The sequence below is a fragment of the Anabas testudineus genome, chromosome 15, assembly GCF_900324465.2.
Source record: "Anabas testudineus chromosome 15, fAnaTes1.2, whole genome shotgun sequence".
Taxonomy (NCBI): Eukaryota; Metazoa; Chordata; class Actinopteri; order Anabantiformes; family Anabantidae; genus Anabas; species Anabas testudineus.
The window spans coordinates 1,534,363-1,559,636 of NC_046624.1; the positions used below are offsets into that span (position 1 = coordinate 1,534,363).

A 25,274-nucleotide genomic window follows, 5' to 3' on the forward strand; every position below is an offset into this window, starting at 1 on the left:
CAACATGGCTGTGAGTGTTTAGTGGAACCTCTCTAGGGCTCCCTTTGACTCTGGATGATAAGCAGAGGGTGCTGAATAGACAATTGCTAAAACACCTGAGACATGAAATCCGTCTCTTACACTTTGGACTAACTTTGAAAGTCCAAAAAGTGTAAAGACGCTGACGTCTTTCAAACTACTTTAGCTGTAATCTTCTGTGTTGGAATGGCTCCAGGGAATCAAGCAGCTGCGCTTATGATTGTTAATGAACACTCATTTCCAGTTTTAATTTTTGGAAGAGTGCTCCAGGAACAGAATGTAAAGGTGCAGGTGGGATTTTCTCATTAGGCCTTTCTACAGTTTGACACAGTTTTGAGTCAAGACAGGGAACTAAGGTTCCAGTCGTTACTAGAGCTACAGGTTTGGAAGAAAATGAGAATCTGTCACAGGAGCCAGTTCTAAACTTCCTCTTGTGCTCATCCTGACCTTTGTCACAATTTGTTCAGCAGCTAGAGCTGCAGCTTAATCTATTGTTGACACGTCGTGCTCATTGAGATATGTGCGAACTGCATGAGGAAGTTACATTTTTTCAATATAATCATTTTTCCCAAGTCCTTCTTTAGTTTCCTTCTTTTGAGACTCACACCATGTATTGAAAAGATGTTCTTATTTATTAGCAAATTCGACCTAAGTTTGTTTGTCGACCTTTGCAAAGCCCCTAAAGCATTGGTGGTACTAGCTCATAAGCTTTTAATATGGCACTTTTAGCTATCTCATAGTCCTCTGAATAAGTAGACCTGCACTCTGAGAGCAATGTCTTCTGCTGGGAAATGATGGAACTATGCGATATTTAAGATACAATGGAGCTTAATCATTGGTAAAGAATTATAAGTTCAATTCGGGTTTTGACAGGGAGCCAATGGAGAGAAGCTAATGTAGGAGAATATGAAGCCTATAATATGAATATTATAGTGTTCATATTTTGCTGCTACCAATCATCTTTAGAAAATAGTTTCAAACTGATGTTTAACCCAGTGTGACCCACATGTATGACAGCATGTGGGAGTCAGCTATATAAAAATATAGGCAAGTGAAGACATCGATGTTGTCAACCAAGTGGCCAAAGCCGTGGTCACTGTGACGGGTGGAGCTCCAGTTTGATAAAGAACAGCAGTAAAATGTGCGCGTATATACACTACAGCTATCAGTAGCATGTGTGCAGTCAAACAGTGGTTGAATAAAGAAAAGTTTACTGAGCAGAGGGAGAGGTCATAGAGCCCAGATAACAGAACAGTAGCAGATCATTGTGCTCTTACTCAAAATGGAAATAAATCCACTCACTGCTTTAATCACACCCTCAATCTTCTCTAGACATATGGGTTAAAACTGAATGCTTAATATTTTTCCCCCGAAGCCCTCTTTTGTCTCACCAGTTTTTATTATTTGAATTTAGATCACATCACAAAAACTGGAAAGGTGGCGTCCACTAATTTATTTGCTTAGAAAGATAGTTTGATAATATCTAAAGAAGCCCCCAACTACACCAGAAACACATTCATCATTAATAGAGAAAAATTAGAACAACCCCAGGTTTCTTTTCAGAAACTTAAGTACTAAGTACTTTAGTACTTAGGAAAGACAGCTCCCTTAAGATGGTTGCAAGAGTACATCATAGTACACACATAGCACCAATGCTTCTTAAACTTTACTCATCATGTTAGATCTTAGTGCTTTGACACCATAGATCACAACATTTTATTACACAGACTGGAACGTGTCATTGGGGTTAACTGTTCCCCTTTGTTCCCCTGAGCATCTGAAGTCACATTCACACAAAGGTGAAAACATTCTTTACTCAAGGTCAACTTACCCGTTTGCTCTGCACCTTCTGACCACGTCACACTGCCTTCATCATCAGGTGACCTCTATGTTGTTAGCACTGTTGATAAGCTATTTTCACAGCCACCACTTACTGCAGTGCTGCTGTGTGACATGTGCAGCTGCTTCTTGTTTCTACTCAACAGCTTCGCGTGGACAAACCAACAGGAAAAGTCACTGGGAGCTCAGTGACTAGAAGAAAAGCCCGGTGAAGTAACAGTGTTGATTGGTGGATGATCATTTACAGACAGAATGATCTTAGGGTCATGACAGGGAGCATGTTGTTACAACTTCCCATCACTCTACTGCTCTGGAACCAGTTTCCACAGTCTTAATGACCCGTGTTATGCTTCACAGACTATCATCATGGTGGTGCTGTTGAAATAACAAGTCCAGCCCTGCATTGGAAGATTGTAACACCCTAACAATGAGGGTGACACGCTGTGAAATCAAATAGCATGTTTGGATTCCCTCTTGTTTTCACTAAACAGTAACTCACCCACACAGACGATGCTTTGTTATTAATTAACCTCTTAGTACAGTAAGAGAGTGTGTGTGGCGGTTTTCATAGATCAACACATAGACCATGTATTCCAAAACCTTTTTTAGATCAGTTAGTTGGATACAGATATTTTTTGTGTCCCTAAATGAAGCGTTGGAACCACGCATTTCATCTTCTTTCAGATATACTCAAAAGCCAGATCCTTTCAGATCAACATCACCATGAACATCTGAAGACTGAACTAAACACCAGATTACTTAGATAACATCCTCTTTCCTGTTGTTCCATAGGAACAAGAAACACCACTTCTCACTTATTTCTCAAGGATCTTTACAGGTTAAACAAGAATAAACTTTTGATCTCAACTCGGGTCCATAAAGTACTTACACAAAACTGGGAATCTGAACTGTGGCAGCTGGGCAAAAATCATATGATAGGACTTAAATCTCCAGAACTGAACTTGATAACAATTTTTGGAGCCGCAAAGCAGACCAATAACTTTCTGAGTGGGAAATAGTGAGTTATTTTATTGGCTTTAGAGCAAAGTTAAATACATTGAGTGTAAAAATAGAATGGAAAACATTGGGATGACTGCAGGTGTAGCTGCAACCCTGCCTCTACAACTTCAAGCTGAAGCAAGTAGAGAAAAAAACAATACAAATGTATTGTGAGAACTCATCACACAGTTTCACACTAAAATAATAAATATCAAAGGTCTGAGGCACTGATGAGTAGCACACTTTGATCTCCCATATAACACAACCTCAAATAGACTCTCCTATTTGTGTAGTGTAAGTTAAGTGGTGCATTTTAAACCATTCTGAAACCACAAAGGCAACTGTATTCATAGATTCAGGACACACGATGTATGACAAAAAAAATCAATTCATTTCACACCCACAGTGATGCTGTTGACAAATTACAAAGCTGTTTTCGTGTCGCCCTCTCCAACAGCTGAGGCCAAAATGGTGGACGGAATGTAAGTTCATTCAGTTGTGCAATAATCAGTCGCTGTGGCAAACACACTTAACAGGGTCTGCATCCAGACACCAGTGTGGATTTCTTTCTATCCTGCTGTGTAGCGTGATACAGCTACCTCGATCATTTCTGCGGACTGGCTGCACAAAAACCAGCTTGTCCTATAGTTCAGTCGTGTCCTGCTAATTAAAGAAAGACCTACCAAGTACCAGTACCACGTTCAGAAGTCATCTTCCGGTAAAGGGACCTCGTTACTGTAAATGTTCTGATGAACACAAGTGAATGTTTTGGAATAAGCAACATAGCAGAAGAGATGGAGAGAAGCACAGTTTATTAAAATGCTCTGATAAAAATTATTATTATTATTATTCTAATAATGGCCATGTGTGAATTTACTCATACATTTAATGTTGCTTTTGAATTCTGCAGTGAGGCTGAAGATGGCTTTGTTAACTATATGATGACATCAGCATACTGATTTTCTCACTATGATTTCCTCTATGCACCATCTTAACTTACTGTGATACCAAAAACAACTAGCATTAGCATTCCAGCAAAACATACTAGAATGTTAAGTACATAGCACGTTAGCATGCCAAGTAAGCTAAAGAATATGAAACATTCCTGGTGTCCACAGTTTGTGGGTGCATCACACTCTGTTCTTCAGGGGGCTTCACAGCTCCAGGTGAAGTGTTTCGGAAAGTGACATTTTCCATTTGTCGTCTTCACTGTTGATTAGTGTGGTAGCATGGTTGGATGGTGAAAACAGACGCCCTTTGTGTGAGCACAGCAGACAGAACGGCAACACACAGAAAGGAGCTTGAATAAAATCCTTATTGGATATGTTTAGGTTCTGGGTGTCTGTACTGAATTTCAATGAGTTTTCCTTCCTTCAGAATCCATTGAAAACTGAAGATGTTGAAAGCTGAACTATTTGTTTGACCTAAGCTAAAGTCTATGTGCAGCCAGTCCCATGTTCTGCTTGTCATCACATTACACTTTAATAGACATGTCCACAATCTCCACCCTTCATGTGTTAATCTGCAAAAGCTGTTAAGTTCATAGGATGGGGAGCCGGGCTGTGGCTTTGTTTTAGAGGAGCTTTTGGTGACGTTACTCCTGTTTAACATCTCCTTTCAGCTTCCTCTTGATTCGAGAGTACGGGCTCAGTGTATCATCCATGATGAAGTCGTACAGGACCCTCACCCAAGATGTGTACTGAGGCAGGTCTTCATAATACTCTGCTGCTATTTTCTTTACCTGGAAAGCAACAACAAAAACAGCAGGGTGAACAATACTTCAAAAGTTTCACTTTTGTTTTTGTTGTTTGAGTGGAACAGTAGGGCAGAGTGCTGCTGATGTGGCTCTGCCTGACCTGTGGACACGCATCTCATAAAGCCTGTGTCCAAAAACCTCTTAACGTGACTGACTTTGTGTGTTAAGATAAGTACAGTAGTTTTTTTTTAAACAATATAATATTGCTGTTTATCCAATATTTAGGGTTGTGGGGAACACTATTTCTCATTGTGGGCTAAATGTCACAGAGTTGATCATAGATGAGTTCACAGGTTCCGGTGAGTCGTCCATGAGCTCAGTGTTCATGCTGCTTCCAGTTTCCTCCAGGGTACATTCCAATGTGTCCCTGGACACTGAACCTAAAATACTAAATCTAATACTAAAGCTAAAGGCCAGAGCAGATGAGATGTTAGGTCTGACATATTAACATACATATGTTTAGTAGGTGAATATGCAAAATTGTTCCATCTAAGCAAATAAACATAACTATTGTTTTCAATGACAGCAGCAACCGACTTCATGTCAGACTGCAAGCTGATAATGTGTCATAATGTCTTTACTACATATGCAGGTTAGCTACTACACTGCATTTCACGGTACTGGTACTTAATCTGTACGTTTGCAAATATCTGCTGCCAACACAGGCTTGCCTATGAGGTTGCAAGTGATTTCATCATTTGCAACCTCATAGAAATGCATCTCACAGGTGAGAAATTGAAAAGAACACCAAGCTGTACTCACCATGGGCAGCCTGCGTCCTGGGATGCTGGGGAAGTCATGGTGCTCGTTGTGGTAGCCCACATTGAAGGTGAGCAGATTGAGAGAGCCATAGTAAGAGTAGGTCTCGTGGCCCTTGAGGAACATGTAGTGCTCAGCTATGAAATGACCAGAAATGGGATGTAAGCCCATCCCCAGCATGGAGCCAGCAAGCATGTACACCACAGGCTTGGCCCCCCATAACAAGTAGAGCAGGACGTTGAAGGTGAGCTGGCAGGTTAAATTGATCACCTCCAGCTGACTGATGGGTTTAGGGTTAATGCAGAGGGGTCGGATGGCATAGAACAGAGGCTGCAGAATGATCCAGATGAATTTGCGGAAGCGGGTGCAGAAGAACCAGCCTTCAAACTCAGTGGGAATATCTACATCTATACCATCTCCACCTAAGTAGCGGTGGTGGTCCAGGTGATAGCGTTTGAAGGAGGCAGAATAGGGCAGGCCAATGGGCAGGTTAGCAAACATGGCAAAATAGCGGTTCCATGGAGCCTTGTTATTTCCGAAGGCTGTGTTGTGGGAGATCTCATGAATAGCAAGGGTCATTGAGTGGTTGATACAGCTGCCAAAGGCATAAGTCCAAAATAAAACCCATTTCCAGTCCAGATCTTTGACCAGGTAGAAAGCTAAAAACTGTATCCCCACCATCATGCACACAATCCATTTCAGCCTCGGGTCAGGGCCCATCAACGACTTGATTTGTGGATATTTAGCTGTAGAGAAGAAACAAGAGCCTTCTGTTAAATTCAGTAAAGATACACGACAGAAATAAAACGTTGTAGAAGAAGAATGCCGCTGTGTTCACTGTGAAATGGAAACCTGATTCCTTTGATGAAATAATTCTGATATAGCCTGTTAACATGTTAAAAAAATGTACCCAGCTATGTTGGCCCATGTTGATGTCCATGCAGTCATTGTCAAAATTTGAAAATATGAATGCATTTTGCTACCCACTCATATTAGTATTCTAGCAGACAGGTGATATAATTTAAGATTGGCAGTACTGTAATCATGCAGTAAATGCTTTTATCACGATTGTGTTAATCAAAGTCGAAGAAGTAATTTAGCTCCAGGCCTATTCCACGTGTTAAGGTGTCACTAGACAGAGCAGTGAACCACCTGAGTGGCCAAGTTTCACATCACAATGGTTAAAGTTCAGGTTCACTGGTTCAGCCTTGATTCTTCAAATTCCAGAATTCTGTCAATCATCTCCAGCAGACTTTGCTGTTCTCATCTTCTAGTCAAACCAAGCAAACTGTGAGCTGGTGTGTTTGTTCAGTGATGCAAGACATGGTGGAAATTGGGAGTAAGTTAAGTTAGTTTCTCTGCACCAGTCATTTATGACCATCACACCTGGCCCTTTTTAAAACTGCACACTGGGCATTAAACAGTGAACATCTTTTGAATGTAGTTTGTGAAGAACCTACAATCCCACTATTGGTTTGACATTTCTCCATTTTCCATTCTATAATACTATGTCCAGAATAAAAATCTGAATGTAAACCTGTGATTTTGTTTCCATTATGTACTCAAACTAATCCACCTTGTTAAAAATTATCTACCTAGACATCCATCGAGCAATACTGTATCCATTATTTACCTTTACATTAAAACTTTTCCAGATTAAAACATTTCCACGCGGTCAATGCTGGAATGTTAAAATGTGTCTATCTGCGGACAAAGACTAGCTGGTGAAAGGTATTCTGGGGTCTGGAAGAACTTCAGCAAGACTTTAATTTATGGCAAGTCATATCAAGCTCGACAAACTTTGGCTGGTTGTCGAGCACCGATAAGCTAATTGATGAAAACAACTCACTGAACATGGCCACATTACTGACCTTTACACTGTTCTAAAGTTAATCTGTCATTAAAGTCAAGCTGAAGGAGAAGGGGGGGGGGGGGGGGAGATGCATACTCGGAAAAAAAGGGAATGTACATATCTTCAATGCTATCAGTAAATACACATTTAGTGACATTTTAGTTTTTTATTAATTTGTCCAAACAAACACCACAGTCATGATGCATTTAAAGTTAGACTGTCAGCTTAAGATGGCTGCTCAGGTGTTCTATGGCCATGTGTATTTGATTTCCTCTTTCACTTTTTTATCAGTTTATTTGTATATTAACTAGAGTACATTAACTAGTGCAGTTCAAATTGGCAGTATAAACTCCTATGACCTGTCACTGCCAGTGAAGTATTATAACAAGGCCCTCAGAGAGAGCAAAAACATCAGGTGTGGCCAAATCCACTGTTCATTACATTCCTAAAAGACAACGAATGCAGTGGTGAGCTTAGAAACATCAAAAGATTCAGATAAACACAGAAAACAATTAGTGGATGACTGAAGAATTCTTTCCCTGGTGAAGAAAACCCTTTACACTGGTGTTCCTCAGGTCAAGAACAGCCTACACCTAGCACTTCTGTATTTGATTAGACTATTCACTGTCTACACAACATTTTGACAAAAACAATAAAGTTGAAGTCTACACCTGAAGCACATTTTAACTCATTTTTTTTACTGACACTGTGTCAGTAATGAAAATAATCATGGCTTTAGTTCCACCTCTAGCAAAGAGTATATCTTAAACCAGGGAATTCAGTCCATTCACCGCATGTACTAACTGCTCACTGCACTCACCTGGTTCATCACAAGTTAAATAAAGGCCTAATATAATAACACGATGCTGACTAGTGTAAATAATCTCTGTCCATGACAAAATCCCTAGTCACATAAGGTTTTATCTGTTCAGCCAATCAAAATGAACTTAACTAGCTTTAAAACAGAAAAACTGATCAGGCCTTTAGGCTACACATGCATGTTCTAACAGCCTAAGAACTGGGAGTTTACAGCAGAACACGACAAGTCTAAGCAACATCCTGTGTCATCACTACAATGCCAACTTCATCACCAGACCCACCCACTCTTAGAAAGCTGAGCTGGCCTTTAGTGGGGGAGGTTTGAGACATGTGACAATATCCAGTTAAGCTCTCTACAAGCAACAATGAAGCCTCAATATGCTCAAAAACATACAGATAGACTGAAAGTAATGACTAAAACAGGAGCTGAGACACAGACAAAGCAAAGTCAGAAGCTGGTAAAAAGGATTCTGCCAAAACATTCTGTTAAGGAGCAAAGTTTATTTACATACCCTGGGTGAGAAAGTATTTTCTTCAAACTGCAGAGATTTTGTTGTCTCAACTATGAAAAAATACTGCAGCTAATCTACCATACTCAGCTAACATTGCGTTATTTTACTTATAAAGCTGATATGCAGGTCTTAAAAATATCTATATATAAAAATATAAATATATTCTGATAAGTATAATGTGCAAACATATTAGATCTGTGACCAGGTTAACAAAAAGTCTGAACAAGGATTTGGTGCCAACTTTCAATATGAGTACATGTCAAAAGGTTTCACGCCCTGATCTAAATAAACTATTTCCTGCTTCTCAGACACTACGTCTTCTACAGAAACAGGTTCATATCAGCCTTGCACTGAAGCATAATAGTTCCTCTTGACACTGCTGCATTCATTATCTATTTGCATTAATAATTAAAACCAGGAGACAGCTCTGCTGAGTATCTTAATCCATGGATCTGGGCTCACTCACCCAACAATGGCAGTACTTAAGTAAATTGACTGAAGTATCTGTTATGTTAAAAGTAAAAAGACATGAGACTGGTCATAACTGACCTGAAATTCTGCAAGAAATGTAACTGCTTCTCTGCTATAATCAGTTCAATGTCAACATAACTCAGTAGTATTGGTCTGAGGGGTTTAATAAATCTGCGAGACACAAGGACAAAGTACAGACTCGTGATCACTTATTATTATTTTTTCTTTCTCATTTCTCACTGGATATCATTTGAGTTCTCTCAGTTCTATATAATGCACTTGATTGATTTTCTATTCCTAAATAAAAACAAATATATGAAGAAGGAAAAACCTGCAGAGAAAACATCCTCAATCATCCCAAACCACATGCTCATTCCAAAGGACTGGTGCAGACCAGCTGATTGTCATTTAAAGACACAAAGACAGACACAAAGACACAAAGACAGTCTTCAGTTGCCTCAACAGGCGCTTCTCATTAAGTTCAGTGATGTAAATCAGCCCCTATATATTCTGATCGGCTGAATAATATAAAAAGGAAAAGTAAATAAACACGATGCTATTAATTAAAATTTACAATGGCAATTAATTTGCTGATGTTCATTTTGTTGACTAAGCAATGAGTCACTTTTCAGACTTTAACCTGTCCAAAGTGAGTAAAGACTCCATCACTAATTCTTTGGCTGTCTTTAACGAGACTCTGAAATCATTTTAGTGTGAATTTAACTGGGGCCATCAGCACCAGCTCTGAAACGCAGACCACACAGAATAAAGAAGACCTTTCTTTGCACATGTCGTCCATTTCTAACTTACGGTGGTTTCTAAACCGTTACCACAACTTCACTGAGAGCAGCGCGAATGATGGCAGCTCAGGGAGTGGCTGCACACCGCTGAAGTTTAACGCTGGGTTTCATCAAACCTTCTTCCTGACACTGCCTTGTGCCTTTATAGCGTTATCGACATTTTAACCTCCATTTTAGTTACTAAAAGTAGCGTCAATCTATATTTGCCGACGTTCAACCGACATCGAGCAGTTAGCTAGGAGGGAAACACACGGGCCGACAAGAAACCGTTAGCTTGGTTACTTTAGCAAACCCAGTGAGCTAGGCACAGCTCGGGTACACGCCATTACAAGTTGAACTAACGTTGGCGGCGTCGACACAGTCACTTAGACAAGTTAACATCATCAAATCTAAGTTTCTTGTAAGTTTGAAGATGTAAAAAAAAAAAACTTGCTAATGTATAGGCTAGCTCACCCAGAATCTCTTTCCTCCTGTCGGCGTGTGGCTGGTCCGTATACACCCATTCGTAGTCCTCTCGAGCGACCCGGTTCCCCATCTTTCGGCTTAGCTACTTGCAACTTAACAACCTGCTCACAGACAAACAAGCATATAAAAACACGAAACTCGTTTTAATTTAAAAAGGCCGAATAGCTTCGAAGGTGGTGATGGTGGTCCTCCTCCTCCTCTTCTGTCGTCTCTCTCTCTCTCTCTCTCCACAGCCTACGTGACCGCCTGTTCGACCTGCCCGAACATCGTGCGAGCGTGTGCGGCTCCTCCTACCAGCAGCAGCGGGGCCTCTCGCTCTGCGTTACTCAACAGCTCCAGCGATGTCTTTCAGTTTATTTACACAGCACCAAAAACACAACAGGACTCATTCCAGGGCACTCTACTGTAAACTGTTGGCTGAGTGTGGTTCTAACTTATATAACAGGCCCTTAGCCAGGTGGCTGAGATTACGGGGAATGTTCCACTGCAATGCTTTTAGTTGTGATAGATGTGGTGTGTTGATATTCAACAGCCACACATGAGTGAAGCTCTGCTTCCATAAGGACTGAGGCACGGTGCTAATCAAGCTTTCGGTTTTACTTTACAGGAAGGGAGGAGGCAAAGAAAGCTCTAATACTTCTGCACTGCCACTGGTGTGTTCTTAAAAACCACAAGCATGCAAATAAAAACGAAACTCTGAACAGCCTCAAGGCCTGTTGCTGTGTAAACCTTTATTTCTATAGTATTTTTTTTTTTGGAAATGAAGGAATGAAACTGATTTCCATGTATAAACCTGCAAAGCCCGTGTCAGCCATCTGTCAGCGTGACAATCTGAGAATGAATCCACGAAACACCTCTAGAGCTGTGTGCTCAGCCAGCCCGACCCTGACAACTGGCTCATACTGGCATTCAGGAAGTAAACACAGCTCAGCTGCTGTCACAGGAATTCACTCGTCCATTTGGTGTATGCAGGCAAAAGAGTCCTGAATGGAGAGTCTCTCCAGATTACAACTGAAGGAAGCTGCAGTAAAAGAAGCAAATCAGAAGAACAAACAGTCGGGCGACTGATCTGATCTGGTCTACTGGCTTTATTTACTTTAAAACTGTCTCTGACTCTGCTCACTCAAATGTTGTATCATGTGATACAAAAGGTGCTTTAGGTACTCTGTCGTTCAGTGTATTGTGGTGTAAATACCATCAAATAAAAATGGATCAATGTAGAGCTTTTCATCTAATAGGCCTATTCACCTTTTGATCGTTATGCCATCGGTTGAGCTTCTTGTTCCAACAGTTTTGGAAGAGTAGTTTAATGTTCTGATTCCTAAACAGAACGATTAGATTAATGTGATAAATGTGTGATAAAACAATGTATTTATTGATTTAATCAATGGACTAAAGGCGAACATAATGATGGAATGGTTGGATTATGATAAGCCAATGCGCAATGATGAAACAGTATGTATATCGAATGTAACACACACACACACACACTCTTCAGCAAGACTGCTGGAGCCGACGAACATAAAAACAAAGGAACATTTCCTGTTTTGCTTCACAGGACGTTGGGACCAAGAAACTGTGGTATAACAGCAACAAGGTCTGTTACTCCAACACACAGCACTGTGCTGTTCCTTAAGGATATGCTTGCAGTGTTTGCTGTGGCACATTTTGCTTAGTGACCTCTACCTGGAATGTAGACAATGCTCGAGTAGAAAGGGTGCTATAAATCTATGAACTGTGCCTTTATTAGAGGGTTTTAATCACACTTGAATAGTTGGGACGACGTATAAAATGTCAATAAACACAGAATACAAAAAATACAAAATGAAGTATTTAACCACAGGACCGTTTTCTGACTGTGCCTCTGACAAAGGTTTCGGGCAGAATTCCTAATTTTTTGGTCACTTTTGTTTCAATAAGAACGTTTTCTCCCAAAAACCTTTTGTAAAATGAGATGACTGAAGGACCTGTTTAATATCTTTAATGCTAAAATTGTATGAAGCTAAATAGGGGTCGTGTGTTTTGTTGTAAATAAAGCTCAAATTTAAATATAAATAGTGAAGTACTGATCTTAAAACATGAAGAAACATAATCAAACTATAAAAATGCAGTTTTTTATTCAAATGTAAATTTGATTGTTTCATGATTAATTTGTGTTGAATTTCTGTGGATAAATTCTTCATTAATTTATTTGAATATTGTATTTATTCACAGAAATTTAAAAAAATAACCAAATTTTGATTTGCAATTGAAAAGAAATCTATACATAAGCTAATAATATTATATTTTCATACTTTGGTTAGGTTTCAAGATAAGAACTTCGTATTTCAGTTTCAAATGTTAGCTGTTTACAATTTTATCTTTCAAATTGGCAAAACATACAGTGGCAGTGGATTTTGTTTTACTGAATTCTATTGTGGACTTGCTCTGGTGTTTTGGGTCATTGTCCTATAGCTTCACCCAGTTTCTACAGAGTTTCAGCTGAAGTCCAGTCATTCTCACATTATCCTGAAGAATGTCTTAATACACTTGTGAATTTGTCACTTCATCATTCAATCACTGCAAGCTGCCCAGACCCTGACGCATCAAAGCAGACCCAAATCATGACCTCCACCATACTCTACAATTGGGATGATGTCTTCATGATGATATTCAGTGACCATTTTTACAACAGATGTAGTGTTGTGTGTTCTTTTCAAATAGTTAAATCTTAGTTTCATCAGTCCACAAAACATTTTGCCAAGATCGCTGCAGCGTGTCAATGTGTGGCAAACTTGTTCACAAAAACAGGTGTTCAGGGATGTTCTTTTTAGTAACCAGCAGCTTCCTTGTTGTGTCCTGCCATAGACACCCTGCTTGTTCAATGTTTTACCTACTGTAGACTCATGAACACAGATGTTAGCCAGTTTCAATGATGCCTTCAAATCTGTCACACGGGGTTGTTTCTTTACCTCATTAATTGTCGTTTGTGTTCTTGGGGTCATTTTCACTGGCAGCCCATTTCTTGGTAGTGTACTTCCAGTCTTAAAATGTCTCCATTTGTCGATTGTTTGCCTAACTGTAGACTGGTGACTTTCTAAAGTGTTTGACATCACCAGGTAGCTTTTTGGAGGACATTATTCAAAGGGTTGTTCTGAATAAAGTTATAACTTAACTTTTTTTGTGTTATTATTTTAGGCACACAATAATTGTTAATTCTCAGATCAGATCACATTTTATGACAAATTAATGCAGAAAGCCACTGTATAGCCCCCATTTGGCTTCTTAAAAAAATTTTGGTCCTATACACTAAATTAATGTATGAAGTGACAATGCAGAACATTGGATGGAAAATAGACCTTGTGATGGATATAAATACAGAGAGATGTGGATAAGTTAAGTTGAGTTTTAATAGTTTGATTTGTACATTTGTAACAGTAATGTGTGCAACAAAACCGTACAGTTAGCCCCAAGTTGGCCAACTCAAAAGATAGTTTCCTTGGTATACATACATTAAATAATTCACAATCTACACTTTAACGTACATGAAGATTACAGTACAATTTTCTAAACTGAGACGCAGTCTCAAATTAAGCCACTAGATTACATCTTCTTGTGTTTTGTTGCCCAGTGTCATTATAATACACACTAGTGTTCACCAAGATGTGAACTGCATTTTCCAAAGTTTATTTGATAAAAGTTCATGCCATGAGTGGTTCAGGTCATCCAAAGAACAGAAAAGCTTCAAAGAAAGAGTGAAGCCACAATATGGGCTCACAGCTAACCTAGCCTCAGAGGGCAAGAGAGGAGTTTTGTTGAGTGGGGAAGAGAGCCGCTACAGGAGGGGAGGTCTTTAAACATAAATGAGAAAAGCCAAAAATATCTGCATGGCACTAAAAGGAAGTGACCAACTCTGCAATAAATGTCATTACATACACTTTTTGAAAAAATGACATCATTCCTATGTTGTCTTTCAGATCATACAAGTCTTATGCTTTTTCAAAGACAAATGATTATCCTTGGAAATAAATCTGTGGGTCCAGCAGGTTTGTGTTGAACATGATCTGACTCACTTTGTTCTCAGACAACTGAAAGCTGAGTTAATAGAATTTATTATCTATATTTTTATAAATATAAAGAACAATTATTTCAACCAGAATCTGATGTTGTGGGATTGTGTGATTTTTCAGTTTGGAAAACTAGAAATCAACATCTGGAAAACAGCAACAAATTATCCAGAATACAATATTGTTGTCCATTATTTGTAGTGAATGTGATAAAATATGTAAAAACACTGGTATGACGCTTAAAGGACAGACACCAAACATCGTTTCCCCACTGGATAGCGGTTGTATAGTTTCCTTTCCCTCTGTTAAACACAGGCAAATACACTGCCTAAAAAAAAAAAAAGTCACCACCTGGATTAACTAAGCAAATGGGTAAGAGCATTCTATTGGAAAATTATTGGATAAATGATGATGTTTCAGCTGGCAACAAGTTATGTAACTAACTGATGCAGTGAGTAGCTTCTTATTTATTAAACAACCTCATGTGGTTGTGGAAAAGATGTTAATCTGTTTTAAAATTTTCAAATGACTGGCATGCCTCAAGCAAAGAAAACATCATAGGAGATTGATGAAACTACTAAAACTCGGTTAAGAACTGTCCAGTGGAAGAAGGTCATGTGGTCTGATGAGTCCAGATTCACCCTGTTCCAGAGTTATGGGAGCATCAGGGTAAGAAGAAAGGTGGGTGAAGTGATGCACCCATCATGCCTAGTGCCTATTGTATAAGCCTGTGGGGGCAGTGCTATGATCTGGTGTTGCTGCAGTTGGTTAGGTCTAGGTTCAGCAACATTATGTGTCCAAAGAATGAGGTCAGCTGACTACTTGAACATACTGAATGACCAGGTTATTCCATCAATGGATTTTTTCTTCTCTTATGGTATGGGCATATTCCGAGATCACAATGACAGGATTCATCGGGCTTAAATTGTGAAGAAGTGGTTAAGGGAGCATGAATCAGAACATCATTTTCACACAGATTGGCCACCACAGAGTCCAGACCTTAACCCCACTGAGAATTTTAGGATGTGCTGGAGAAGACTTAGGACTCTCCCATCATCAATACAAGATCTTGGCAAAGAAAAAAAAAAGAAAATGCAACTCTGGACGGTGTGTTGTGACATTGCAGAAACCCATCAAAGCTAAAGATGGTTCAACTAAATATTAGAATGTGTGACTTTTTTTTTTGGAAGGGCAGTGTACTATGACTTGTCCTGTAAAAATAAAGCTCAAAAGACCACGTGTGGCATAGACCTTTCTCACAGGTTGCATCAGTGCTGCTGCATTACTGAGGATCAGAGGACAGTGACTATCAGTGGTTGTTGAGGCACAATGGAAATGAAAATCCCTTTACAATTGACACCTGCCTCCATGTTACCCTCCCTGCTAAGCAAAGAGCGAGAGACAACAGCTGAGGCTCACACTAATGCTACCTGAACGCTGTCTTTTTCCTTCTTCAACACCACGTCCTTCCTTTTCATGGTGATTCAAGGCCTGATTAGAGTGAACTGAAATAAGCAGCAATTTTGCAGATACTGGCAAGGAACATAAATTACTTATTACTTTTGTAAATGATTTTTATTGCACTTAGCCAACATTGAGAATTGAGTGAATGAAATGATGGTTTATAGATTCAGACTTCACTAACGATTACTGATTACCGGAAATGTGCTACTTCGATAACTAGAAATTCTTTAAGTACTGTCATGACCTCGTAGTTCAACATATTATCAATTTCATTTCCATGTTTCCAATATAAAATATCACTGTAGCTTTTAATTCAAAACAACGGCGTAAAATCAAATTCAGCCGTCTAAATCAGTCAAAGTCATTTTAATAACGCATATATCAATAAACCGGCCGACCAGCTGCCTACACTCTGATTTTGAAGTCATTAGGAAGCCTTCTACGTCTGCATGATAGTAGTCCCCAACACACACTGTTTTCTCCTGTTTGGCAAAAAGTAAAAGTGAAAGCCAATGACTTGAATTTAAGTCTTTAGTATGAACCAGTGGTGCTGGGGCTAATTTGTTGATAATAGGAAGAACAGAGAATAACAGCAGATGTTAACAGTAAGTGATAATCAGATATTGACCCTGTCAATGTTGTGCAAAGACCTGACGATTCTGGGCTCAGTGTTTTAGCTGTGGACAGCAGCAAGTCAGTTAACACTATTGTCACATCCAACACCACAGGAAATGTTAGCATGGGGGGGGTCTAGAGAACACTGGTATAGCATACAGGGAAACTCCTGACTCATCTCACAGATGGTCCATGTGATGAGTGTTGTGGGGTCGGGGCTGACGCGGGAGGGATCATGTGATCAGTCAGACCTCAAAACCAAAACAAAACTTTAGCTAAACAACACACAGAGTCTCTTATTTCTTGCTGCGGAGCCGTTTGGACTGTCGTGGCAGGTCTGAGCTCTTTCTGGTGCGTTTCAGAGATGAACCCCCTTCACCCTCTGGCTCCCTCTGTAGAGAGACTGCAGCAATGCTACCGCTTGCCAACACAGCACCAGATGTGCTGGCAACAGTTGAAGACACAGTAGCGCTGCTGGATGTGGAGGGGACAGCCGTGCTGGGCCTGGGTCCTCCCATGGCAGCGGCACTACTGTCCATCAGTTCGCGGAGCTTGTGCTCCAGCTCAGCAAGGCGGGCGTTCTGCTCACCTATCACCTGGGTCTGTTCCAGCAGCTTCTGCTCCTGGTCCTGCAGCTGCTTCTGTTGCTCCAGCTGCTTGACGCGAATTTCCTGCATCTCCCTCCGGAGCACTGTCATGGATGCCCCATTGACCTTCACCTGCTGCTGCACCTTGGTCATCTCAGAGCGTGATGGCGTGTTCTTGGCGAGCAGTGACATGGTGGTCAGGGAGGTAGATGGACCTGCGACTGAGAGAGCAGGACACAAGGACAGAGGGTCTTCAGAATTCATGCTGGAATAAAACTAGGAACGTAATGAAGTAGATCAACAACTCAAAGAGGCCCTTCTGCAATTCTGATTTAGAGCTGGACTACATTTACATTACATTTACATTTCGACATTTGGCAGACAATTTTATCCAAATCGACTGACAAGTGAGTACAAAGCAAGCAAAACGCTCAGGGAAGAAGACAGGTAGAGGACACTGAATGCAAAGTGTGATGAGAATAAAAGGTGGCAGGTAGTAAAGGACAGAGAATGGAGATAGAAAAGAGAACCTGCCCTTTGATGTGTATTGTGTGGGTACGTGCGTCTTCCAATTCAATACAATCCTTCCAGAGAATGGTAACAGAGGCTGCGTCATGACCAGCTGTTCAAATTACACATCAACAGTGAAGAAGGTGCAGTGTTTCACATTACTGACCATAGCCTTTCAGACATGCACTGCCCTTCTGTCTACAGAGACAAAGAGAAATGATAATACCTGCCATTTCTACTCTGATGGTTTCCCCTCTGGAAGTAAAAGTTTCATTCATTTTCTCACACATATTGTAATAATTTGAGCTCCTGAATGACTCAGCATAAAAAACACTTCTCTGCTTCTTTGTCTTTGACATCTGATTATTTGTATTCATAAACTGTCTCAGCTGAGGTCTGTGTAACTGTAATGTATCACCATATAACAACAGTTGCATACTTTATTGATCCACGAATATTAGGATATTCAATTACATATCCCAAAGGTGTTATATTTTTATATTTAATGTAAAGCATACGAACAAAGGCCAGTTATAGGAAAGAGAAAAGACTGTGGAAGTGTGTGTCGCAGTTTCAGCCTCAGTTTCATAACTGTTGCTCCCATACTGGCAACTCACAGGGAAACTATCAGACATTCACATTTTACAATGTCCTGAAAGCGTCCAGGATAAAACATCTGTTACCTGGTGCAGAACCAATGAGGCGGCCGGACAGGTCTGCCCCAGGCAGCTTTTTCTTCAGGATGGGGACAATCTTTTCATCAAAGTATTCCATGGCCATGGAGGAGATATCCCTCAGCTCCTGCAGAACCTCATGAGCTCGCTGCGGGGCTCGAGTGGAGTTTACATAGCGCAGCACGCGGTAAATCTCGTCTATCACCTGACAACATACATAAATACATGATCAGGATATCATAAATGAGACAGGAAACATATAGGACACAACACAACAACAAAAACTGAAAACCCCTGGTAGGGGGTGTGGGCAATCAGTGAGCTGATGTCAAAGAGACTTATTCTTTTCTCAGCACAAGACACTTGTACATTTCATATGATCATACACTTTGGATATAGTAAATAAATGATATAGCAATATGGTATTTAACCTATTAAACCCGAGCATCCCCAGTATCAGGGGCAGCTGCGCTTTGAGCACAAAGACCATTTACAGCCACCGTTTTCGTATGTTATGCCGTTTCTACCAGTAGCTTTCACTTGCACAATTGCCTATATTGCAGGTAAATGGTCTGAGCACTCCCGGTTTAACAGGTTAACACTTCTGTTTTAAGGCCCAATTGAGCAGTCAGTTCTGTTTGGCTCCACCTATAGGTGCTCAGTGTAATTCACGTTAGCACCACTGTTGTAAATACCAGCTGTGCTTTGACCCCTCCTCATGGACAATGGTAAATGTGCATTTGTTTACAAGCTCAATGAGCTCAGATGAGTTTCCATTTACATTATTGCACTAGTCCTCACAAACGGTCACATGGCTTCAATTAATTACTCTGCCAGTCAGAAGTTACTAGCTTTGATGGTTAACTATTACATACTGTGAGCTGGCTGTAGTTGTGGTGACGTCCAGAAACCAGGACAATGCAGATGCCAATTTTCAAGTTCAAATCAATGTAACATCAAAATGATTCTGACGATGTCATTGTAATGTAAAAATGTTACTTTAACTAAATTTAACAAATGGCTAAAATGCATCACTAGGACATGACGGGCACCACCCTTGTCCTTTCAAAATAATTTTCCCTACAGACAGATATATAGAGTTGGGCTCCTCTGCTTAAGAGAACAATGTTGAGACACTGATATGATGTGTTCTTGATTACCTTAAGAATAGGCTTCAGTTTACTCCTATCATGACTTTTAAGCCAAATACATATTATAAGAAGATGAGGATCACAATAGACAAAACAGTTCATGTACTCATACAAGACAAAAAACACTCAGATATCACAATGTTCCATAAAGTAGTCTTTGATTAATGTGAGCTTGCTCCTGAACTGAACAGTAGCTGTTTAATGAAACATTTCCACTGGTCCTGAGCCAACCTTTCCAGGGATGAAGCAGCAGAGGTTGGAGTCAACATATTTCATGAAGGTCATGTTGAGCAGAGAGAGGCGTGTCTCCACAGCAGCCAGGATATCAGCATGACGGGCCAGCGAGTGGTTTCTCCTCTCTGACTCTCGCCTGGAGACAATTCATGACAAGCACACTGGTGAAGACAACTTTGACTAAAGGTTACATGTCCTGTTGCTTATAACTGTACATCATAACTTCACTGATGTAGTTTCTGAGGAACTGAATCTTCTTGAGCTTAACAGACCCTTCATCATGAGTCTCACATACACAGCTGTGCAGTGAGCACAAATGGAATATAAACTTAGCAGTCAGACAATTGTGGTTCTTCACTTCTGCTGTGAAAAAATGATGACCTGAGAGACAGGAGAGTGGACATCAGCTGCCATTTTCAGCTGCCTGGCTCATGTATATCTGATGGAACAGGCACATACACCCATGCACCCAGCGCAGATAAGTGGGTAGCTCAGTGCCAAGCTTGACTGACTGCTGTCAGCCTGTGCCCTGACAAAATCATTTTAGACACATTGAATTTTTTTGGAGTCTTATATTTACTATTTAATAATAAAGAGAGATAACTATATCAGTAGAAATCTAAAAAAATCTGTTTATTGAAAAAAGCATCTTCTAAACCTTTACAATATGGTATAAACCACTAGGGTCCCTCAAGATGCACAAATAAACTCCAAAACAGTCACTTACTTCAAAATGTCTAAAGAAATGTATATGTGATACCGCAGTGCCTGAGTGCATAAACCTCAACAGCAGGGAACACCATTTTCCTGCTGGAGTGATACTGACCTGGGCAGTTGGGCTTTGACTTGCCTCTGGCACAAACTGTGGTAACGCTCCACCTTCAGGAAGCCTTGATTGAGGACACGCTGGCAGATCATGTCCATGCGCTTACACACCTGGAGGAGGCAGAGAGAGATGAACAACAGGTATGCACATTACAAAAAAAAACAACAACAAGAACAACAGTGCTGTCCTTCTGCTTGCAGCAACAGAGACCTCATGTGGAGATGCTAGAGTTCAGCATCAGCAAGATTTGCTTACATTTGGTTTCTGTCCAAATAATAGTCATCACCTGCTACCGTGCCTGGATGTCCAGACGGGCAAGTTTAGCAACAGGAACAAGTTTATGCGTAGCTTGGAGTGTGTCAGATAACTGTTACACTGTATCCATCATATTAACCTTAGCTAGTTATTAGTTATTCTAATTAAACTAGCCTGTAAAATACCAGATGAGAACATGCAAACAGGAGATGCACTTGTAGTTATGGGCCCAGTGCCTGTCTGAGCCCAGGGCCCATCTGTTGTTAATCGGCCAACGCAACATAAACACTGACTGACACTGAAAGTTTGCATAACTCAGCAACAACAATAGTGATTAAAAACAACAATGAGCACAGGTGCTGAAACACAGTGCACGGGAATTTGTACTGTTCTAAAACATTTTTCTTGCACGATGCAGGATTAGGGGAACAGACTGAAACGCTACAGTGAAAAACACAGTCAGTACGAACAGAGCGTTGAATGATTTTCCTGCCAAAACTCGCTAAATGACACATCCCAAAAGGGACAGGCGGTGTCTGCAGTGCAGGGACTGAGCACGGAGAAGCTGAGACAGCTCGCTTCATCCTGTATCAGCTGCTGTGTCGTGGATTCCAGTCTGAGGTCAGCTAGGCTGTGCTGCTAATTAGGTAACAGCACAATGAGCAGTGCGGCTCAGGGCTGCAATTAGACTGCTGCACGCACATTCAACACGGGCTTTATGTTAAACACCATCACGAGTTAGTTTATTCCAAGTTACCAACATTTCGTGGAATCCGTATGCAAAGAAAAGCCGTGCATGTGGCTATCATTAGCTTTGTTCCCCCTTCTTCCTGGCTTGTTTTTGTTCTCCTTACCGAGCGCAGCAAGCTGATTTCATCGTAAGACAGAAAATTGAGTATAGTCTCGATGGCCACGATGGGCAGTCCCAACAGCGGGTTATTCTGGTGCGGCTGGTCCGGCGGAGGGGTGGACTGTCTGGGTGACACCGCGTCTGAGTCCAAGGACCCTACACATCCATCAACTCTTTCTACGACGGCCGCCATCTTGCTTTACTAAGGAGGAGGCGGAAGTGACGTCGAAAAGGGGAAGCTGGCGTGCCATGTTCCCCACAGGAGGGAAAAGCGGAGGTCACGACGAGAGGGAAGTAGAAATGGAGGAGGTCGAAGGAAACAGGACAGAAGAGGTGTGTACGAAAAAATATCTGTTTAACGACTCCCAGTGCGTCCAGATAGAATAAGTTAGATACTTTACTCTTAGTTTACACTCTTCCAGATGTTGGCACCCCGTTTCTGCCACTAGAAGATAACAAATAAAGAAAATAATAAAAGTTTGTCGCCATGAAAAAAAAGTAGATAATCAGATAAATCAAACAAATCAATGTCAAAACTATAATAAAAGTATGTATTTTGACTTACTAAATCAAAATGATGAAAAGTCAAGGTTACAACTTACTATGTTGAAATGACAGTACTGTGATTTACAGATTTTTTTTTTTATATTTGTCACAGTTAATTGTCAGATCAATCTCATTATATTATTTACTACCTTCCTAAATGTCTTGAAAAAGCAACACATAATGGCGAAAGGATGACTGGATGACTTAATTAATAGAACCATGAATTCTGCAATCTGTCCTAAAATCCTGAAAGGCAAGCACACTTGGGTTATATAGCAGGAAAATGATCTAAAACACATCAGCAAGTCCACCTCTGAATGCCTCAAAATAAAAAAAATTACAGTGCCTATAAATAGTATTCACCCCGTTGAATGTTTCATCCTTTTCTTGACATTATAAATCAATACAAGTTGGCGAAAATACCTCATTAATGTCAAAGTGAAACCAGGTTTCTACACAGTAATGTCAATTAAATAAAAAAAATATGTAAGGTGAAATCAGTGTTTATATTAATAATATGTTTTATAGGCACTGTAAGAAAAAAACTGCATTTTGTTTTTACTTGGTACTTTTGTTAATTTGTTTGATTAATAAATCATTTAAGTGTGACAGAAATGCAAAGCCAGGAAGATTTCACACTGTTTGAGTTTGTTTGACTATTCATAACATGGTAGATCTTTTTTTTTTTGTAGAAAATGATCTCTTTATAATGTTGTTATTAAGATTTAATCTATTCCTCATGGATTGCAATTGTATTTCTGCTCTTATTTTGGTGTCATGAGAAAGAGATGTGAAATAGTAGCAGAGTGAATGCCAGTGAGTGAGGAGACATGGAATACAGAAAGGGCTGTTTAGATCCCACACTCAGCTGGCAGACTATAGCTCTGATACATTTCTGTGTAGCACATTGTTTTTTGTCCATTTGCTGAACCCTCTCATGAAAGTGCTGTATAGCTTAATGTATTTTCCCTTCATTTTTACAGCTGATCAATTTAGGGGGGGGGCTGGAATGACAGACAGGGGGGGCTAAAGTCCCCTCAAAACGGTGTAGAGCCGCCCCTGATGTCTTATAAATTTTTTATAAATTCTGTTTCACAAGGGTGACTGACTGAAAAGTAGCTCCAATATCACTGACAGGCATTCAGCACTCTCTGTCACCTAAAACCCATCTGAAAGACGTCAGGGTGAAAGAGCAGCAGTCTGAAAAGCTGCTAAATGAATTATAAAGAAATTGAGCTAGACAAGGAGGTTTTTACCATCTGCTGTCAGGCCCAGGTCTGTTGAGATAAGAGTTATTTGATATGAAGAATAGATAGGGATATACAGCACTTAATAAAGCAGGCATGTAGTAGAAGGACGCATTTGTGCATAGCAATAAGTCACTGTCCTACATTCAGGAACAATGAACAATGTACAAGGAACATCAAAAGTTGACTAGAATAAGAAGGAGAAATTTGAGACCACAGAGTTTCAGAATTGTTTGGACATATGGACCAGCAGCATGTCTGGTGTGAGAAAGACCGAGCTTATGACCAGATAAATACCATGCCCACGGTCAACATGGAGCCAGCCATTGATGATGCAGGGCTGCTTTTCTGGCAATCTTCATTGTGAACCTGGCATCACAGATTCCCAGAAACAGTCACCAGATTTATATCCGATTTCAAATGTTTGGTGGGACTTAAAGAAGGCAGTTGCAGCACAGAAACGATCAAATATTACTGAGCTAGAGGCTTTTGCAAGTGGAGAATGGGCAAAAATTCCAAACGAGAGGTGTAAAAAGCTTGACAGCACTTACTGAAAATGTTTTTTAAAACTTATAAACATGCTCCATAAAGTACTGAAGCTGGGGCTGAACAACGTGTTAAACTTAAGTTCCATAAGTCAAACATGTACCAATAAATCATTTTTGTTGTTCGGTGTGTTTTTTCTATCAGTATAATGTCTTTTGAGGTCAGGGGGTTCAATATTTCATTGTAACTGTATGTGGTAATTGTTGTTACCGAAGAGCTCCATACAAAATGTCTTTTCAGGTGTTTTCACTTGCCAAGCACAGATTTCTGATCCATCTTCTTTGTTTCTTATTATTGGAATTCAATTCGAATGAGTTTATTTATATGGCGACAAAGTTGTCTCAAGGAACTTTACAGTGTAAGGTTTAAGACCTTACAGCATTTAACTGTAGATATAGAAAAGAAACATTTTATGGAATTAGTTTTCAAAGATAATATTACACAAAGAATATCCAAGTAAATACAGTAAAATACAAAATTCATGTTTTACTTGATGATTTCAATTATTTAAGGAAAAACTGTTCAAACCTGCATGACCTTATATGAAAAAGTAATCTGATCAATTTTTTGTCTAACAGTTATAATTGTATTTGTAAGAGTTAAGGGGATACTAGACTCGACAGAGCTATGAGTCTTTGTCAGCCTGGCTACAGTTCTGAAGAGAAGTCTGGGTTTGTTCTTATTTGTCTCTATTAATGAGGAACAATATGTTGTTCTAGCTTTACGGAGGGCTTTTTTCTATATTACTGAACTGTCTTTCCAGGCTAGGCAAGTTTTATGTAAATTGGTAGAACGCCACCTCCTTTTCAGCTTTCGTGAGGTCTGCTTTAAGCTACGGATTTGAATTGTACCATGGAGACAGCTTCCTCTGATTCACTACCTTCTTTTTCAGAGGGGCAGGCTGCAGTATTATCAACAAGATAATCAACTTGTACTACAGTAAAGTTAAGATGACTGCCCTCCTCTGTGTTGGTACATGGCTCTGAAATAAAAATTAGAACAGTTCCTTAAATTTGTCAACAGCATTTTCAGATTAACATCTACTGTAGTGATATGTTTCCTTAGGTGAAGTAAAGTTTAGTACAATAAATTCAAATGTTATTAAAAAAATGTCAGACTCATTCAGACTGACATATTCTTTGTGCTGCATTCAGATTTTATGGTCACTTATCAAATCAGTTACTAACAGGGATTTAGACGAGAGAGATCTGTTAACTGTCCACATTGGTTTTCTTTTGTTCTATACCGTTATACTCTGTAAGGTATTAAACCTTACACTGTAAAGTGTCTTGAGTTTACTTCTGTTGTAATTTGGCGCTATACAAAAAAAATGTAATTGAATTGTACAGTTACATCATTCAGCATGATGGGTTTAGTGGTGGGTCAGTGATAGTGATCACACATTATAAAGTAAGGAGCATATACTGCATTTC

At 39.9% G+C, this 25,274-nt stretch overlaps 2 protein-coding genes across 2 annotated transcripts; both read right to left on the reverse strand.

The window, feature by feature from the left end:
* Positions 1–2,858: 2,858 nt before the first annotated feature.
* On the reverse strand, positions 2,859–10,821 carry degs1 (delta(4)-desaturase, sphingolipid 1). The gene is made up of 3 exons (XM_026355706.1): positions 10,279–10,821; positions 5,375–6,117; positions 2,859–4,597 (listed from the first exon to the last, which is right to left on the reverse strand). The coding sequence occupies exons 1-3, from the start codon at positions 10,358–10,360 to the stop codon at positions 4,451–4,453; spliced, it is 972 nt and encodes a 323-aa protein (XP_026211491.1). The 5' UTR covers positions 10,361–10,821; the 3' UTR covers positions 2,859–4,450.
* Positions 10,822–15,104: 4,283 nt separating this feature from the next.
* Positions 15,105–21,709, reverse strand: fbxo28 (F-box protein 28). Its single transcript, XM_026356562.1, has 5 exons — positions 21,507–21,709; positions 20,398–20,507; positions 19,569–19,707; positions 18,196–18,391; positions 15,105–17,223 (listed from the first exon to the last, which is right to left on the reverse strand). Exons 1-5 carry the CDS (start codon positions 21,693–21,695, stop codon positions 16,712–16,714), a joined length of 1,146 nt encoding a protein of 381 aa, XP_026212347.1. The 5' UTR covers positions 21,696–21,709; the 3' UTR covers positions 15,105–16,711.
* Between the last annotated feature and the right edge of the window lie 3,565 nt (positions 21,710–25,274).